The 20,243-nt window shown below is 38.9% G+C and overlaps 1 protein-coding gene across 2 annotated transcripts in view; it reads right to left on the minus strand.

The window, feature by feature from the left end:
• The window catches only part of septin8a (septin 8a), a 53,926-nt gene extending 37,044 nt beyond the window's left edge, over window positions 1-16,882 (minus strand). For both annotated transcript variants that reach the window (XM_084729851.1, XM_084729850.1), the window contains exons 1-3: window positions 16,731-16,882; window positions 1,143-1,257; window positions 676-871 (exon numbers count right to left, since the gene is read on the minus strand). In XM_084729851.1, coding sequence (XP_084585977.1) covers window positions 676-871; window positions 1,143-1,257; window positions 16,731-16,760 — 341 coding nt within the window. In that variant the 5' untranslated portion in view covers window positions 16,761-16,882. The remainder of the gene's footprint in view (window positions 1-675; window positions 872-1,142; window positions 1,258-16,730) is intronic.
• Between the last annotated feature and the right edge of the window lie 3,361 nt (window positions 16,883-20,243).

Genomic DNA, 20,243 nt, shown 5'->3' on the forward strand with positions numbered 1-20,243 from the left:
AATACAGTTTTTAACTACGTATTAAGAAGTTAAAACTAGCAAAACCTCAACCAACTGCTGCTTCCACATTGATGCATCGATACTAACAAACTAATAGTGTCATACACAGTATAGATCACATTATTTTTCTGCAAAACAAGTACTCTGAACTTTTATTTAAGTAAGGGTTTAAATGGCAATTGGTACTTTTTTATTCCAAAGGGATAGGTCAGATTATTTGAAGTGGGATTGTATGAAGTACTTTTCCACAGTCTGTATTACCTACAGTAGATTTCGACACACTTTGATGTATGGAGAAGCAAGGAGGAGTACAAGCACAGAAGCTAAGCAAAATACTGTTGTGTACAAGATCAGCTTAAAATCATCACGCTTAAAAAAATGGTCCACCTAAAGAAAAAATAAATAAATAAATAAAATTAATAAAGTGTACACTTAAACTGACTATCAATAAGTGCCTCAAGCAATGACTTCAGATTAAAATGTACTTAGGATCAATTACACACTGAAATTTAGTGAGTGTATGACAGGTTATTTACTTATAGAAAACTTTCACTATTTAATCAAACAGAGTACAGATGATGTGCAGGTCAAAAGATGTTTGACCTGCACATTATTGTTAACCATCTAATCATGTCACTGTCTTAACATCATTGATTATCATTTCAGCTTCCTCACCTGTCCTCTTTGTTGATCTGATCACCGAAGCCAACAGTGTCAACAATCGTCAGTTTGAGGTGGACGTTGCTCTCTTGCAGGTCGTATGTTCGCGGCCGCAGATACACGCCATTCTGATAGTGGCTCGCCTCTTCGTTTTCAAACATGGTGTTGAAGAGTGTGTTCATTAACGTTGACTTGCCAATACCAGTCTCCCCTGAGGATGGTAGGAAGCAATGAGAGACGGGACAGAGAGACAGAGAGAGAGTTAAATCATTCAGTCACTGGAGAGTAATTCATCAGCTCTCAGACATGAGGTTTTTATTGCTGCAACACAAGTGCATTTATTTCATGCGAGGGGAAAACAACAGAATGTTGCTGCTTGTTGCTGATCCAGGGACAGATGTTAAGTAGTTATTGCATGGCATTTCCGTGAGTTGCTAATTGTATAAAATATTTAACACAGTCATTGCACAACTGGTACTCACCTACGCAGAGAATGTTAAAACAAAATCCCTGTGTGACCGATTTACTGACGAGTTGGTCAGGGAGGCTGTCGAACCCAACATGTCCACCCAAACTCAGGTTACGCTTCTCTTCATTCTGAGGGAAACAAACAAAACAAAACATTAAAAGCCTGGTTGCATGTGAGGAAAACACACATGGGGAAGACATTAGTCAGAGGTAGGAAGAGCTGCTTGCTGAAGCCTTCACATTCCTATGCAAATGAACATTAAAGACCCTCCTCGGTACGTTTTACAGATGTAAAACCTGCCGCCTAACATTATGAGTTAAGTAATCAGGGCCTGAAGTGAGGATTCAAGAATAATCCTTCACAAGCTTGAGGAGCATTTCCACACAGAGAAAAGATACACTTTATAAGATGCAAGCAGAGGAATGAACTCATTCAGACATGTAATATGGAAGCACAGGAAATAAGCATATCCTCACTGCTACCCATAAAGCAGGGTTTTCCCTGGATGTTTTTGAGACCAGGGTGACAAAGACTGGAGAATATGCAAGGCATACATGGTGCGCACAGTGCAATTCACTGACAAAATTATGACTTGACAGTGAAAGCGTCCATAGGGATTTCAATTTTATAATAAGATGGAACAAGAAAAATAAAAAAAACAAAAATTGTGACAAATGACACTGTTTAATTCAGTACAGGAGTCAACATTAAAACACTTGGATTGTGGAATTTTTTTGTGCACATTTCTTTCTCCTGGCTCTCCTGGGTCACAAGTTACTGAAAAAACTGCAATTATGTTCTATTCAAATATAGTAAAATTATAGTAAAAATAAATTAATTATACATTAGCAACATTAGCAATCAAAATGGGTGTGCTACATGGAACCAATTTAAAACATTTTTATCATAATTTTCACCACTGTGGGAAAGTCAGCACAAAGGTGTTGGTGCACAAAAATAAAAATTAGCATTTTTATTGCAATTTTCAGCAAAGATGGCAGCCAATTTAACAACAATTTAACAAAAACAAGGACAAGACCGTAACATTTCATAGCCAGTCCTTTCTCTGACTTCAGCACTGATGGGTCAACAAAGCAGCCACAGAGTACAAGCAACATGAATACATGGTACAAAACCATTTATCTTGATTTATCCGTCATATAATCATATTTTCCAGTATAACCAATTGAGTACAACAAGCCACACCACCCAAACCTTGTAAACAAAACCAAAAATGATGTACAATCACCACATCTACAGAGACTACATAACCCCTGTGCAATCAATGTGCATTTAGGAGAGAGCATCTTGGAACTCCAAGCAAAGATTACCGATATACAACAAGCCAAAGACAGACAAGACAAAACTATTGGGTTGTAAGCGTTTTCACCTTTGATCTTCCTTATCTGACCCATCTCGTCTGAAGGAGAGACAGTCAGTGAGAAGAGAGTGTGTTAGAGCTGTAGAGGAGGGGGAACAGACAGCACCTTGAGATGAATGGGGCCACCCGAGCTCGTCTGGCTCAGCCACGACGGACTGCATACTTGAAGGCTGATGTCACCGAAAAACAGGCAGCCGGAGAGCAGAGCAGAGCAGAGCTCAGCTGAATGCAACCCGACTGTAGTGAATTGAGAGGTGGAGGCAGGCTCCACATACACAAATACACTTACACATACATACATAGCAGATGACTTATATCTGACCAAACTGCACAATAAAAGATGAGCTCTATGTGTATATGTTTGTAAGTGTAACAGGAAAAAAGAGCAATGGGGCTTAATGTGTCAGGCAACACCACTGGAGTAATCCAACGTGAGCTGAGCTAGGCAATACTGAGCTGAGCTGCAGCTCACCAAGACTTTATTACATTACATTACATTAACACTCGTGTTCAGTCAAAGAAAAAAATTCATACAAGCTGTAAATATACTTTGAGTGTTTTAAATGTGATGTTTGTAAAACATCCAGCCAAGCTGAGGGGATGTGATTCATGATAAGTCAGGTTAGTAGCAGAGCCAGAGTGAAAAACTTGAATTTCTCATTTTTAACTTATGTGTATTCATAGATATAGGCTAAAAGTAGCAATAGTTCATTAAATAAGAGGAACAATTCAGTGTTTCCCCTTGGTTGAATGCATAAACTTAAGTTCTCAAATTTTACACTTAAAAGTTTCTTTGCTTACATGCCAGAGTAGACTTGTTGAAGACCACTCATCAGCTACTTTTTAAAATCCATGAGTCACTCTTCACATCTGTAAAAATTAGATCTCCCGCACAGCGCTTATTTAAAAAGACAATATGTCACTTTTAAAACTGGTGCGCCTGTTGCTCCTATTATTTTCCTCTTCCAAAACAGTGGTGAACAGCAACAGGGGCAAATGCCAGGAGCTGAGTTTTCATTAAAACAAAATTATGACTGTGTGTATTAACTGCATGCCAAATTAATCAAGCACACCAGGCCAAATTGCCTTTTAAGTTACCATATGACCAGTTGCTGACAAGCAATGTACCATTTGGAAGACTATTTTTAAAATAGAATACAACAGCACAGTGCTCACCCCGCTAAAGATGTGCTGCGCTGAATTACATAACTTTAGGCAAACTTCATGTAGAACAATGAGGACAAAACCGTATGTTTAAACAGAATATTTTTTAGTCTAGCTCAATTAAAGCACAAAAACAAAGAATCCTGCAAGTTAGCGTGTCGTTTACAACCAAATATGTTTGTAACTGGTACCAACAACATCACTTCACCTGTCTTTCCTCTGCTATGCTTAATGTTTGTGGGTGGAAACAGAGGAAAAGAGAGAAACAGAGCAATTGTACATGACAGCAAAACATTATTAAGATACACAATGAGCTGAAACTTAACAAGAGCATATAAATTAGGTAAATAGCCTAAACTGATAAAAATATTTAGTTTCTCTTGGGAGGCATGTCCCCCCTCCTGTAAGATCATGGGAGTTGTTTTTCACTTCTCAACAACCACCAAAGCTGATGAAAATCTATCTGACATGACTCAGGCACAAATCATGTTAACAGACAAGGTAAAGTTTTATTCATGTTACATTAAGCCACGTTCGCCGACTTCTTTCCTCACTGACACATCTAATCTATCCATGTTTTCCGGCGGCTATAGCAACTGGTGGCTAACTCACAATTTCTCTATGCTTGAAGATTGCTGAATAAATTTGAGATAAAGTAAGTACACAAATCAACGAACTATAGCATTTTTAGATAATTTAATGCAGAAATGTTACATGCTATAGCTTTCATCAAGATGCTAAAATGAGGGACAAAACATTTCAAAAAGGTTTAAGCGCTATCGGGTGCACTTCCTTCTAGTTTTGATGACGTTTGTTCCTTTTTAGTTTGAATGAACTTAGTGCAAGTTGCTTCTTACAGGTCTGAGGAAGAGGCCATTTTTTGTTTGTTAGTCACTGTACACTCAGAGCTTGTCAAACAACATTTATGCTTCCCTCTGGTATTCACTTTGCTGAATGAGGCTTGTGGAGATATTCACATAGATTGCTGGAGGGGGAGGGTGTGACCGCTGGTATCGAGCTTGGCTGGAAGGAAACCAATGCAATGACTCTCTGGATTCCTCAGTGGTGTTTAAAATAGGAGAAGTCGACAATTTATATTAGCCTTTATTTATCCAGGGAAGGATAAATAAAGGCCTGCATGCTTGTGTTCCTTCAACACCCTGGTTTCACATGTGGCAGCTGCCGAAATGCACACAGTCGGTGATTAGGCATCTTGCTCAAGGGCACCTTTACTACATTTTTTGTGCGAGTGGGGAATTATTTTTTGTCTGGAAATTTACACTTCCAAGTTACAGAGCTGGAAACCCACTGTGACTATTCAGCACATATCTGGGCCTTCAGAAAAGCATGGTCAAAATCAGGAGCAAACTTGTGTCACACTCCATATCAAGGGCTTCTATGACCATATAAACCCTGTTTATGTGGACATGTCTCCAAACTTACCAAACCACATTTGTGACACTCTTCGATTCAGAAAAATAACAAAGATCCTGACACATGAGATAATTCTAGGTTGACCTCCTACACTGCACCAGACAAGCTGTCACTAGTACGTAATCTGTGTGTGTGAATCATGAGAGGCAGATCGGTCTGTGACTGAGGGCTACAAAAAGAGCACGCAGACCTGACCAACAGTGTTATCTTTAAGGATCAGACAGAATAGAAGTGCAGACGTGGACACAAACTGACCGAGCTGGGACTTAACTGACTGAATATGTGAGTGTGTACAGGATTCAGTAGTGACAGAAGTACTAAGACCATTTACTGAAATAAAACATGCAATACAACAATGCAAATTCTGCATTAAAGTCTTACTTGAATAAAAGTACACAAGTATTATCAGCAAAATATATTCACAGGATAAAAACTGAAAGTACCTAGTTAGCAGAAAGTGTACATGTTTGTATTTCTTAGCCTATATACAGGAGAATGCTATAATGGGTGCCTAAAAAGTTGTTATTTTTGTTTTTAAATTTACATCAAGCTGTTTAAACAGGCTTTAGAAATTAGTGTGTGTCATCTCAAGCTAAGGCTGCTACTAATGATTATTTTCATTCTCAATTAATTTGCCAGTTATTTTCAAGGTTAATCGTATAAAATGACAACATTGTGGCAAATATTCATCACAATTTTTCAGACCCTGAGGTGGCTTCTTTTGTCCAACCAACAGTCCAAAACCCAAAGACTCTTCACCTACTGTCACAAATGACAAAGAAAAGCAGCAAATCCTTACATTTAAGAGGCTGGAATCAGCAAATGTCTGTTTGCTTGAGAAATGACTGAAACCATTAATCAGTTATCAAACTAGTTGTCAAGTACTTTTCTTTCAATCATGTAATTGATCAATTGACTAATCGTTGTAGCTCTACTTGAAATGAATGAATAGGGCAGATGACTGTATTATTATTAGGAAAAATTAAACCCTAAAATACTTGAAACAAGTTGATTTGCATTGAAAAAAAAAGCTAAATATTCTGGCAGCACTGGAAGGTTTTTAAACTTTTTTAAAACAAAAATAAAACTTTGATACAAAAGCAGATTTGTGCACAATGTAGCACGTTAAAGAACCAGATTACAAGTTTTATATGAAAAATATTAACCTGCAAAATAACTTAAAATTTTGAAAAGTAGAGAGGTATAAAGTAACAGAATGAAATATCAGTGATTAGACTTAGCTTGCATGTAATGCATGTACAGTATGTGACAGCTACAGCTAATCACTATTGTCATGTAAAAACATCTCCATTTTTGGTCATTTCCTCGTTTTTACAATGGCTGAATGATTACAGAAGTCAGTGTAAAAAAAAAGGTTTCCATCTCTGTTCAAAACAAACTGCATCACACACACAATGCATCGCAAAGCTAAAAATAAACCTGATCATTTTAGTTTCTACAGCATTTAATGGCAAAACTATAACCACAACCAGCAGACAAGACGAGATCTATTAGTGAAAGGGCATCTGAGGCATCTGTCTGTCCACCTATCGAGGCTAGCTGAGAGAAGAGAAGAGCAGCAGTGTTAAGTATGACAGGAATGAGAAGCTTCTGGTTAACTGTCCCAGGGTGAGGAACAACACAGTTCTCGGGCCATCGCATCACCCAGCCAGCAGGAAATGGCATACACAGGGGCCCCAGGTGGCTCAAAGTGAAATGAGGTGGAAACCATATACGCTAGTTCACAACGCTGTGTGTTTGTAGCTGCCTGATGTGAACTGCTTGTTTCTGTCACTAACAGGCCTTTTTCACATAAAGTATTTTGAAATGACACAGAGGGAAAAGCACAAGTGCACACACAAAGCACAAGAAACCTGTTCAGTCAATGGCTACATTTGATTATTTTTTTACATTGTAGATTAATATTTCCATTATGTTTCTGATTATATAATTGATGGTTTAGTCTATAAAATGGCATGAAATTGTTAAAATACCTATGCCACAATTTACCTGAGCATTTTTTATTTTGGCCTAATTTACTTGAGGGTGGTGGCGATGTTGTGGTGTTGGTGGGGGGAGTAAGTAAGTATAATATTGCAGTATGGATTCACTGAGTAACACTCTGGGTTATAGCTTGTATTTGTTTACATTATGGAAAAACTGATCCCATTAACAGTTTGCTGAATAAGCTATTAGCATTTCCTGATTGCAATTTACCCTCGGATGTGCATACAACCATTCAACAGTATCAAGTTTACTTTGATACTGAACAACACTTCAAAAGTGATGACTGTCTGGCAAGGTCTGGAGTTATAATGAGCTTCTTTTTATGGAGGTTTATTTCCTTTAGACTTTGTAGATAACAGATAGCAGATGATATCCTCAAGAAGTGTAATGCCAGAATAATCCACAAGTGTGTAAGGGTCCATGTCACATAAATGTAATCATCAGAGAGTGTAGGCGTAGGCTCTGTGTGGACATCTACACTCTCCCAATTTGTTGTGACAGCAGAGTCAAAAAAGTATTAACAGAACTAATATAAGTATCCATGGTGTCCGCAGATGTCAGCGTATGCCAGTGTATGTCGGAGTGTTGAAGGGTATGAACCAGTCCTCAGTCATACTGAATCTAGAAATATGTGTATCATTTTTGTGTTCAAATTTGACTGGGTTATGATGACCCAAAGAAGAGCCAGTTTTACTTGATAGCCAAAATGTTAAACCTCACGAAAACTTTAAATACTTTGGTACATCTCTGGACTCCCAGGAGAGAGCTTCTCTGAAAAGTAGAGTAGATTTCCAAAAGATGCTGACAGTAACTAAGAAAATTCAGTGGCATCTGTATTAGTCAGGAGATTTTAGAACTGGTGTACATACCCATTGTTGAGAGTGTTTAAACTTTTTACCTTCCTGTCTGGTATGGTTACCTGAACTGTAGATCTAAGAATAGGCTAAACTTTCAAGGACTGTGTCAGTGGCAAACAAAATAACTGGCAAACCGCAAAAGCCTTTGACTAAACTTTTTACAGAAAGGACATGGAACAAGGTGATGAGTATCCTGGCAGACATCCCATTCTCTCTTCAGCCAATTTGAGCCTTTGAACTTCAGGAGACACTACAGTTCCTGTGGCAACTAAAAATGTACTTAAGAGGTCCTTCAGCTCAAGTTCCATCAATATTCTTAATTCTACAGAGTGTGATGAGATTCAAGCCACAGACATGAACAGTTTTTAAAGTGTAATGTGACCTTGCCTATGTGTTTGTTTAAATAACTGCTAGGCTGTTTTTAAGGATTTTATGTTTCTTGTGTTTGGCAAGGCAAAGACGAATTTCCACCCTGGTGGACAAAGATATATTCTATTCTAGTTGACATGCTTTAATTGCCTCCATGAGCTGTGTGTCACAGCCATTGATGCAGCTCCAACTGCTGACCCTGCTGATAAGCAGGCCAAATCAATGGGCCAAACTGCAATAACTGACTTCCTCTTGTTTTCAGAACACCAGAATACACCTGTCCCTTTCACCTCGCACCGTATCTTTGCCTCACATCTCTCCCTCCGCCCTCCTCTCCAACTCTCCCACACAACTCACAGTTTGAAAACCTCTGATCTAAACTAACTGTTTCAGCGCTACCCCAGTCTTTAAACTGCAACCCAACAGAAGCACTTAAAACATCACAAAAATGAGTAAGCACCCTGGCAGCAGGCAAGTAAGGCATCAGCTGAGACATCAACCTTCCGAAAGGTTAAATAAACATGTGACACAGATACAAACTGACATAAACTTGAGGGAAAAAGAAAGATCTGTTTTAAGCACCCTTCACTCCACAGGAACATTTTTTGGTAAGCAGTCCTAACATGACCTGAAACTCTCCTATCAGTCACTCTGTCCTGCTGCAGACCCCCTCGTGCTGTCTTTCTATCCACTCTTCAGCTTCCCAGTGTCTCGCCTTCTGGCCTCCGCTCCCACCTGACTTGTGTTTGCAGTTCGTGTCTGCTTCAGTGAGCCTCCACCTGACAGGCAGCAGTGACCTGACAGACGGAGACACACACCGCTGCAGCTGATGCTTATGTGGTGAAATACAGAGGAAAGGCCTTTGAAAAGGCTTCAAATATTTACTATAACTCGAGGTGCACTTTGTGTAGGACTGGTTTCCTTTAAATGTCTTGTTTTCACATTAAAGTTTAAAGGGGCTTTGGTGCTAGGTGGTATTCTATAGTCTGACAAAGGTATATGTTTTTCCTTTGATCACTTCACTGAGGATTTTTCACCTCCTATATGTAATATATTTATTGTTATTGAGACATTTATAATCAAAACAGCCTGAGACAGAATTTACAATGGATACATGCTTTTTTTGGAGATGTCATGTATTGTATTGACTGCTTAGTGTCAAACCCTTACTGGCTAGATCAGAGGGGGGCCTTATGAAACAGAAATCAACTACTCTGATAATAGATAAATCATTTAAGCTATTTATCAAGCACAAACACCAAGCATTTGCTGATTTCATCTTCTTAAATGGTAGGTTTTGCTACTTTTCTCTGTGTCATAAGATTGTAAATTGTCTGTGAGACTATTTGTATCTTTGTGTTTTGGACTTAGAGTCTGACAGAGTGCAAATTAAAGATGTCACATTGGGCTGCGATGCATTGCCAGTAACCTCCTGGTGGTTCCTTAGGCAAGGTTGAGGACTAAAGGGGACAGAGCTTTTTCTGTCAGGGCATCATTACTGTGGGATGAGCTGCCGCAGAATTTCAGACTTGCACGTCTTTTAAGTAGCTCTTTAAACTCACCTTTATCGTAAAGATTTCTTATAATCGTAGCTTATTCTGGCAAACATGCATGTGGTCATATGTGTATGTCTCTGTGCATATATACATATACAGTCCAATTTAAATTTATTGTTTGTCCCAGAGGTCAAACTGTGTTTCAGCAAGAATAAAAACACAAAGGACAATATATAAAACACATACAATATGACACAAACATACAGCATTTGACATGAACCTGTGCACAGGGTGCATGCATATGCTTATACAGGAATGAACATGTTTGTTCACATCTGGAGAACAAGATTTGTAGGCCAGGGCAATAGTACTTCATCAAAATGCTATTTTGTCACACATTTTTCGTTTATTGCAGCTTCTGCTGTTGGGTATTGTACTTTTTCCATTTTCCATTGTCGATAATATTTTGATTCATTGTACAGCCCCATTTGAGATATTTTGTTTCTTCGTGTTCTGCCTATTTCTTTTTAAATTTTGTACTTGACACTAATACTGGACACTGGCAACAGTCATGTGCCCTTGTATCCTAATCTGCATGGCTTCTTTGACAAATACTCGACTGGCTTTGAAGGATGAGTCATCCCACTGGCCTGCTGTGGTTGTCTGACAAAAGTGTGCAGTTGTTGAAGCATTCTCATCGGCAGCAACATAAGCTTCACTTAGTGCTGAGAACGGATATGGGTGTGGGGGCTTCTGGAGACACTATAGGCCTAATTCAACTTAGCATCTGTGAGAGGATGAGACCACATGATAGCCTCAATGACAAACCCACACACACTTTCAGTACTCTTAAAATGAGCTGGCTGGTGTTTCCTGTCCAATAAATGTCAAATGGATTTACAAAAGTGCCTGTTGTCTTTTCAATTTTAATCATGTACAGGTGCATCAGACTTTTGAGACCTGAGAGGGTTTTTTGTATTAATGCTCATTATGAATTACAGCAAACAGGATTTTACATCTCACCTTACGTGATCAAACAAGAAATATAGTCTACTTAATAGATAAAATGTTTGTGCAATATTGTCAACTCAACCCACACCTACAGATTTAGCCCTCGAGTACTACTGTGGTTGCTCTCCTCCCCTCCCTGTACTAGGCGTGACGTTGTAAAGGTAAATATGTTGACCGTTTAGATCTGGATGATAACTGTGTGCCATCAGGAATCCACAAACACAAAGAGAAAAATATTTTTTTCCCTTTTATCTACGAAATGCCATCTCTCTCTCTCATACATTCATACACAACAATTGCATAACCACATCACTGCTCACCCTCATTTATGCCGAACAGGAAAGACAAAAAATGAGTTAGACAGATGGGAGAGGAGACAGGAAGCATTTTATGAGACAGATGTACTGCTCACTCATCTTTACAGAGCTTTTCAAAAAATACACAGTTTCCTTACTATCACTGAACTGTGGAGGAAAATGTCTGTTCCTAAAAGAAAGAATTTTTATATTTCTGTCTGTTCTGTTATTGGCATCCAGCCAAAATATTTGTGGGTTTTTAATGAATTAGAAGTAAAACTTCTCTGGATCAGGTGAGCTCACCTGATCCAAAGCAATTTTTATAGACCAATCAACTGATTAATTGAGAAAATAATCCACAGATTAATTCAATAATGAAAGTAAAATTAGTTGCAGCTCTACTTGATTTGATCACAGACCACTAACTATGGCTGCCCCCTTAGAGTCGACTTAACTGTCAGCCAGTGAGAAGAGTCTCAGTCGACCAAGTCTTTGTTCATAAGTCACAAAACTAAACCACCTCAAACTTTGTTAGGGGGCTACACCTTACTGCCCAAGACAAAAGAGGATTGCTGCACACAGACCTTTCCTTTTGTCACCAGCACACTGCTTCTAGCTATGCTGTTGTTGCCACTGGCTAGTAACCTAATTACTAGTCGACAAAGGCCAGGGTGACCAAGGTGATTTTACAATGGCTTTGACCAGGGGCACGATCAATCTGAAAATGTTTTGCACCGTTTCCTGATTGGTTCAATAAAGTTTTTGCTACATTTTGTCAGGGCTGAGCACAGCTCGAGACATGACGAAAACACAGTGGGTTCAGATGGGGACAGGAGACATTAAACAGCTGAGGACCGGGTTTGTAGCAAGGTAATTTGCAATTATACATCAACCTTCATGTTAATAAGTAAATTAACAAAATGTTCAGTCTCCTTGCTGGTTGTTCTGAAAAATTCAGACTCATTATCACTTTTCTCATAAGCATTTAACAGGTAGACCATTTCATGCCCCAAAAATATATAGTCAACTAGGAAAATCTTTAATTAAAAAATGTGGATCCCAGTGGAGAGCACTTTAGGTAAGTAATAGAAAATCTTATGTGGGTTACTATGGGGCATCAATGGAACAATGGATACTAACTGAAATCTGACATGTACATCTGAGATCTGATTAAATTTGTTATTTTATGACCTGTTGGATGCAGTAAATGTGTTGTTTTCATGTGTTGGACTCACTAATCAGAGAAAGTAACAGGAGAGATTTCTTGCACTGTGACTTTCTCATTGACATTTACAGGCATCACGACTGACTGAATTTACAAGGTAAAGTACAAAGTACAAGATTAATGCCTTTCACTTTCTTTTACTTTCTATTTGCTGTCTTCTTCTCTTGTTGTCCGCCTTACTAGAGCTGTCTGCCAAGTTAGTTTTGGGTGAATAAGCCAAGATCAGCTTGATTTGAGCATTCGCTTACATGCCTCGTGCAAGCTGCATGGTTCAGAATCCAAATCAGACGTGAACAAATGTGACTCCCTGCAGCCCTTTTCCTGTTCATACCGATAAAACAACACATCTATATCCCATGTGAAGAAAATTAGACATTAGAATTAGAGTACTTTGAGCTGCAGACTGAGCCAAACTTAAAACAAAACACATGACTGCTGATGGGTTCACTGGGTGCTACAACAATCAAACTTCCCATTCTTTATTCAAACAGAAGCATGCTGATAGTGTATTATTACAACATCAAAACAATCATTACTGCCTCAAACGCTTCATTCAGCTTTTGCCAACATTATCTTGAAGCTATTTTAATCTTAGAAAGCATCATAATTCAGGCTCAGAACTGGTATTTGAGAAGTCCTGACCTATTCTATAGATGGATATATTGACTCATCAAAACAGGGGCTGCAGCTCAGCTGTCAAATATTCATCTACAACAATGGATTTGACAAGTTTGCCTCTAGGCAGTGCTGGCCTGTATGTTCTATATACAGCTTACATCAGTGGTGATGACACACAACAGACAGTATTCTCAACCTGCGGGCTGACCTGAGCCACATACAACTGAACACCACGGAAAAGGCACTGGCAATGGTGTTTTTAGTGCTAGAATGTGTTAAAAATGAACAAATATAGACTGAATTTGAGCGCATATATAGATAATGTATTCAAAAGTTAACATAAGCATCTGCACAAACAAGCAAAGCTGCAGTTTTAAAGTGCAAGTGACTTGCCCCATAATTCCTCATTCCTTTCTCTTGCCTTTAAGCGCTTTATGAAGCTAATTTCATTTTATGCATGCAGGCCTCATGGGAAAGACAATGCACTTCAGGGTCAGTAAGCACTGTACATGCAAAATATGTTACAGGGCATTTCATTACGTAACCATTTAAATGAACTACATCTTTTCATATACACGCTACACACTCTAATGCAATCAATGAGTGAAAACAACAGTTGGCTCCATTGATTGCTTCATGTGGCTCTGGCCTAGAAAGTTAACCCAAAGCAGCATGGGATTGACCAACAACGCAACCAACCACACATCCCTATCAATAGCTGCACATAATTAACAGTGTGCCCTTTACACAAACTGCCAGACGAGCACGTCAGTTTGTTCAATATGGTCTCACTTAGTTCCAAAAAGTAAGGACAGGAAGTCAGCCAGTCAGGCAACAGACTGTGCTGCTGCAAACAATGTCCATCCACTAGCCTGTTTCAGCATTTTTCTCATTAATCAATCCTCTAATTCTGTATTCCAAAAGAGACATTTTACAAATCACAAGTCTGCAATATCCTCTGCAACCTGCTGCACCCCCTCTTGGACACCTTCCTAACTTTAAGAAATGCTAAGTGCGCAATATCCTGTGACTGTGTGCACCCTCTTTTTGGATTCTTTCCTGTCTTTGCAGACATGTGTTGCACCAATAAGTGGTAGTAGGAGTGGCCCATAGTGTGTTCTTAATCTCTTTATCCCTGCAACTCAGTGCTGCTTACTGTCCAATTCACCACCGCAAGGATCTCTTCAAGCATCTGCCAAAAAGTTAATCACCCCATTCAAATCCCCTCCTGTGCAATCGCTTCGTCACCATAATATTGGTTTTCCATTCCTAACATGCTCTGTTGTGTAAATTCTTTGGTATGTTATTGGTATTTTCTTAAGCCTGTATTTCATCACCCCTATACCTGACTGACAGGGCTTGTAACTATGAAAAAAAATGCAGGATACATTCCACTCTCATCTCAAAGTACGCATAATCTACTACTGTAATACCCAAAGGTGGTGTATAGAGAAACACTCCACAGCTTGTTTAGCATTTCGTTGGTCAAGCTGACATGGCCTTATGTGTAAATATCACATTATGAGTCAAGAAAGTGAACCACAAGTTAAGTTTTGCAGCCCTGAACAGGAAACTAAAATGAGACCACATTGTTAGAACTTACTTAGGTCACTGTGTTATTGCTATCCAAATGCATAAGTATTGCAGTTTTACACAACAGAACTGCAAAAAATTATACTGCAATCATGTGCTGTCAGAATAATCACTGAAATGTGTTTCCCACTGGAAAAATTCACATGAACTAGGGTTGTGAATTGGTAAGAATGTGGCAATATGATTTGAATCAAGATACAGGGGTTGCAATTCAATATATTATTACACATTGCTATTTTTTTAATCTGATTTTAGGAAATGTCATAAAAAAAACATGTCATAAAGAACATACCACCATATGCATACAATCTGAGTTTAAATAATTACTTCTCTATGCAATCAGAACAGTGAAGATATATAGCAGCCCTACTATCTAGTGGTTAGGGGTGTCACAAAACATAATATCATGATACTCAAGCGTACTGACATTTTCTTTTCCCCTCACATGAACGCCCCCTCAAGTTGGAACAATAACTCAGCAAGTCGCAAGAGTGAATGTTTGGTGGGTAACTCTTTATTGATTCATGTATTGCATATTGATTTTTGGCTCACATGTAATTTGTAATATTGTATTAGGTTGAGGCTTTCAGTTGCTGTCCATGAAGAGTGACCTAGATTTGTTTAAAAAGTTATTTATTAGCATTAAGTCTGATAACAAGTCAGGTAAAGCAATATTTTAATGGTTTAAGGAAATGTATGAGTACAGTGCCCATTCTGTTTCCACACTGCAACTTCACAGCTCATGCACACACCAAAATCGTCAGAACGACTTCTCTGCTTGGGAAATGGGACCATTCGAGGAACATATGAACGCAGCATGAGTTAAGCACCTTACAGCAGGTAAAATATGCACAGATTTGCTGCAATCACTAGGTCTGCATGATACTTGAAAAAAATCATATTGCAATTATTTTTAATGATACTGGGATTGTGATATGATTCACAACTAGTAGGGATGCTCATTTTTGCATCACAAATCTCATTTTCACTGAAAAGACAATCAAAATCATGATGATATGACATTTGTTAAGGTGCGAAACAAATACATGTTTTCCTAAATCAGGAAAACTACATTTGTCGTCCAATTTATCTCTGCAGCATTACAGTTCTTCATTTTAATGCTGTTTTTTTCAGACATTTTCCTTCATCACCCTATCGTTCCTTCTGCAATTTTAACATTGCACTTGGCCATATGCAATTTTGATAATATTTCGATTAACTGTGCAGTCCTATCACTCACCAGCCAGAAAAAAACAATGCTGATCAATTATGTGGCTGGTAAAATCTGAACATTCACTTGCCATTTAGCCAGAGGATAAAAAAGTTAATTTTACACACTTGACGCGTGTCTGTGGCACATGACTTTAAAGCAATGGTGCCCTACTTCAATTTGGGTTTTCAAACTGGGGTCTGGGGACCAAAAGTTGTCTTTAAGAAAGTTGTTTTAGTACATTTTTTTGGGAAGTATGAACAACAAAGGAAGAAACATGATTAGTCATTTTGATTTACTGTAATTTATAATCCTAGTTGATTATGGATTTAGAATGACGACTTGGTTATCTTCAATCCTAAAAAAAAAAAAGGAAAAGAAAATTACTCAGAGATGAGTCTCTCAAATTGTGGTCTGTGCACCTATTGATGGGGGCCATAACATGAAAAAGTTTGTTAGGCATTTTTATCTGCTAGATAGTCATTGTTTTTAATGTAAATTAATGACAAAACTGGGATATGATACCAAAATGTTTAGTGTTCACAGCCACTTCTAAAAACGTCAACAGTGAGCAGCTGAATGGTGCCATACGTTACACCCATCAGCAACGCACACATGAGGGACGTTGGAGACGTTACGAGAGAAAATAAACGTTACAAGTCACGACAAAAAAATACTCCACAATGGCAGCGTCATCTTCATTTGCCTTAAACTAAAACAAACCCAGTCACCATCACAGTCAAATCATTTCCACCATCTCGGCTGAGCCCACATTACAGGCTTCAAAAGCGGGGGAGGCTTAGCCAGCTATACCCAGCTAACACACACACACTTTTACTAATCACAACCAAGCATTCCCGTGGCTGCACTTGCAATGTTTTCAGCTCCAAATGAGAGAGAGAGAAAAAAAAAAACACGAAAGGCTGTGGTTTTTACTTACCGAAAATACGTCAACGTCCGTGGCAGCCATGGTGCGGAATGTATGGTGTTGGTGTGCTGGGCAGACTGAGCAGAGGCGAAAGGGAGCAGCCCTCGTCTCTCCGTACTAGCCTGCTAAACTACTGAGCTGCTGACAGAGATAGGAAGAGAGGGACACAAGACGGAGAAGAGCTAGTAACCTGTCGTGTCTTGAAGGGGAACCGTTGACTTGTGGAACTCTCGCGATGTTTCAACACGTTGTTTCTCCTTTGCGCGTGTTGTACAACCTAATTGCGTTAAATAATATGACAACGCTGTGGTTAAGATCTGAATAAGTTTAGGAACAGAAAACATTTGGTTGTGGATAGGGAAAAGACCATAGTTTATGCTAAAATAATTGCTCTCGCGAGCTCTTTCGCGGACCTGGGGATCCCTTCTAGACACGAACGCCAGTAACTGGGCAGGGAGGCCACCAGCCAGGCGACAAGATGGCTCACTGTTACTTCGCATCTGTTTCGCTCAGTCAGGATAAATCGTTTATTTTCCTCCTTTCGACTTTAGCTGCGACTCCATGAGAGTACAAAACATTCTGTTCGATTTAATTTACCTATGTGGCACGGGATAGTACAAAAAGAAGTCGTCAAACAGAGCTGTTACGAGTCCAGTAGAGACTCAAGTTTTGCGCAGGCGCACTATGCAGATGTCATGCATTTAATTAATTCACACGACTTTTTAAATTAGCACATGTTTCAGTTAATTAAAAATCGTACATGCCAAATAAAAGATGGTGTATTTTGAATATGAAGCAGTCTAAAGTCGCATCGAAGCGTTTATATGTGGTGTAACGGTCAACGTTTGTAGACACGCCAAAGCAGGACGTTAACTATCTTGACGTTCAGGTAGCATCTTTGGGCGGGACAGATACGTTCCAATATGGCCACTTCTCAGGAACTCCCATTCAGTCCAGGAATGTCATGCTGCACACATTTGCAAGCCAGGACAGGAGCGAGCAGCAACGCAGAGCGACAGGGGGAGAGCAGAAATATGTGTGTCAGCAGCGGAGATCATAAAATACCTCAACATCACTTCAAGTGTAGCCAGCTGCAGATGTGCTGTTTACAAGACAGGGCATTCATATTTAAATACATTAATGAGGTCACAGATTGTTTTTACTAGAGTGCGAGTCAGCCAATCAGAGCAGGCCATCTGATAATGTTTGCAATATTGCGTCTATTTCACTCTTGTTATAAAACCACTGTATCTATATTGTATGTATTACACTGTTTTGAACATGTATGTAGCCTAGGTGCCCTGGGGATGTGTAGTTTTCAGCTTTATGCTGGCATCTGGTTTACATTAAACATTTATAAAATTTGTCTAGGCTTATATGTGTGTTTTTAGAGGCTGACCTTGGATTTTAAGGGTCATATTGATGCTTTGGAGCAGGCCAAAAATGTGCAAAACAATAAACCTTTTTATTTTTTCCTCACATTCATAATAGGAAAAGGTAACAATGTAATAAGACACAGGAAAAAAACATTGCAGTTTATTGTTTTAATGTTACATTCAGCATCTTCATTTGCTCAGTTTGATTCTACTAGATTCCCTATAATGAGCTAATTAGGCAGTCTCTCATTCCAAGATATTATTAATCTTAACACTTTTTCACATATTTATAAATGATCAAAGGGCCAGACTGAGGTTTTTACAGGGTGAAATTTAGCCCACAGGCTGCCAATCAAATAGGCTTGTTTTAGAGTTTTAAAAGCCTGGTAATGATTGGCCGAACAAACATTTTTTGATCATTCTAAAATCTGTTTGTTTATTAAAATGTTCTGCTCAGATTATATTAATTGTGAGCATAATAGTATTTTTGTGTGTCAATCTGCATGTCACAGGTGAGAGCAAATAGGCCCACCATTATTGTGTTATTTTTTATCATTTTATGGTTAGTATTAGTGGTAGAAGTTGTAGCATTATTATTGTTATTATGGTTATCATTATTGTATTGTGAAGAGGATATCTGTCAGCTCTTTCAGAGACAGAAGACCAGGCCCAGTTGGCTTGTCACCCTTCTGTCTGAGAGTCTGCACTAACCAGCTGGCCCCAGTCTTCATGCCGGTCTTCAACACATCCTTGGAGATGTGTGAAGTGTCCTCTGGCTTCAAATGCCCCACAATCATCCCGATCCCTGAGAAACCCTCTACCACAGGATGAAATGACCACAGGCACCCCTGACCACCTCACCCAGCTCACTGTGCCAGCCTCCATCTGCTGCCAGTTACACTGTGTTACAACTGCCCCCACATGGCCACCTTGTTCGTCTGTGTTGATATTAGGGATGTTAATGATTAAACATTACATGACAATGTATGTTTTGTGTACCATTTCTTTGAAGTGCAACACTCCTCAACACAAAGCCAAAGCAAATTTGGCGGCATGGTTCTGTAGTTAAAAAGTTCAGGTACTAGACTGACCTGCCTGCAGTCCAGACCTGTATCCCATTCAAAATGTGTGGTGGATTAAGAAGCACAAAATAGTACAATGGAGACCCTGGACTGTTGAGCACCTGAAGTCATGAATCAAGCAAGAATTGGGAATGAATTTTTGCTTTCAAAGCTTCAACAATTATGGTACTAGGTTCCAAAACACTGAGTGAGTGTTTTTAAAAGAAAAGGTTATGTATCACAGTGGTAAACATCCCCCCGTCACAACTTTTTTTGAAACATGTTGCAAGCATGGTGACCTCACTGAACACATTTTTTGGCTAAAACTCCAAATTCATGTGCTAATCATGATAACATTTCACACTAATCTGCACCCTACTGAGTGACCTCTTCTAGTTGCATCCTGCTTTTATTTACATTTTACAAAGAGCCCATTTCCTATATCAATTACTGTTAAACAACCTTGTCAAAGGCTTGCACCACTACTCAGTCATCGCATAAAAGAACACCCAAAATCCTCAACAAAAAAATCAGTTTGCTCTCATCATTAACCAATGTTTAAAAAAAAACATAACTTACTGAGTTGGGAAAACATGATTAAATATGTGAATGTTTGTCTCATGTACAAGATGTGGCTTGGCCTCTCCTCCACTCAGACAGTTTGGCAACACAAGAACAACTGCATATCAGTTCACAAGAAGTGCAGCAAGAGGGGACTGTATAATCCCAGTCGGGAAAAGTGCATTCAGTCAGTCTGCATTCTCTCTTTATCTGGAATCGAACGCCATCCTGCAACTGTTAGAAAACTGGACGCACACAGTTTATTTAAATCTCATTAAAAGAATGGCTGTCAGCACCAGAACAGAAGTGCACCATATTGTCCTCTGTCTGTCTGTGCTGATATATTTAAATATATTAAATTAAATAATATTTGGCAATGCAGTATTAGGGTGTCATGAATGATGCTTCTATCAACTTTAATATTCTTTCTCCTTTTTATTTTTGTTCTGTGTGCTTATAAATAAAAAATGATGAACAACTTTGTAAATTTAACCTTATATTCTATATTCTGTTTTTAGGGTGGCTTT

Source organism: Lutjanus erythropterus, chromosome 11 (assembly GCF_056507025.1).
Source record: "Lutjanus erythropterus isolate fLutEry1 chromosome 11, fLutEry1.hap2, whole genome shotgun sequence".
Classification (NCBI taxonomy): domain Eukaryota; kingdom Metazoa; phylum Chordata; class Actinopteri; order Lutjaniformes; family Lutjanidae; genus Lutjanus; species Lutjanus erythropterus.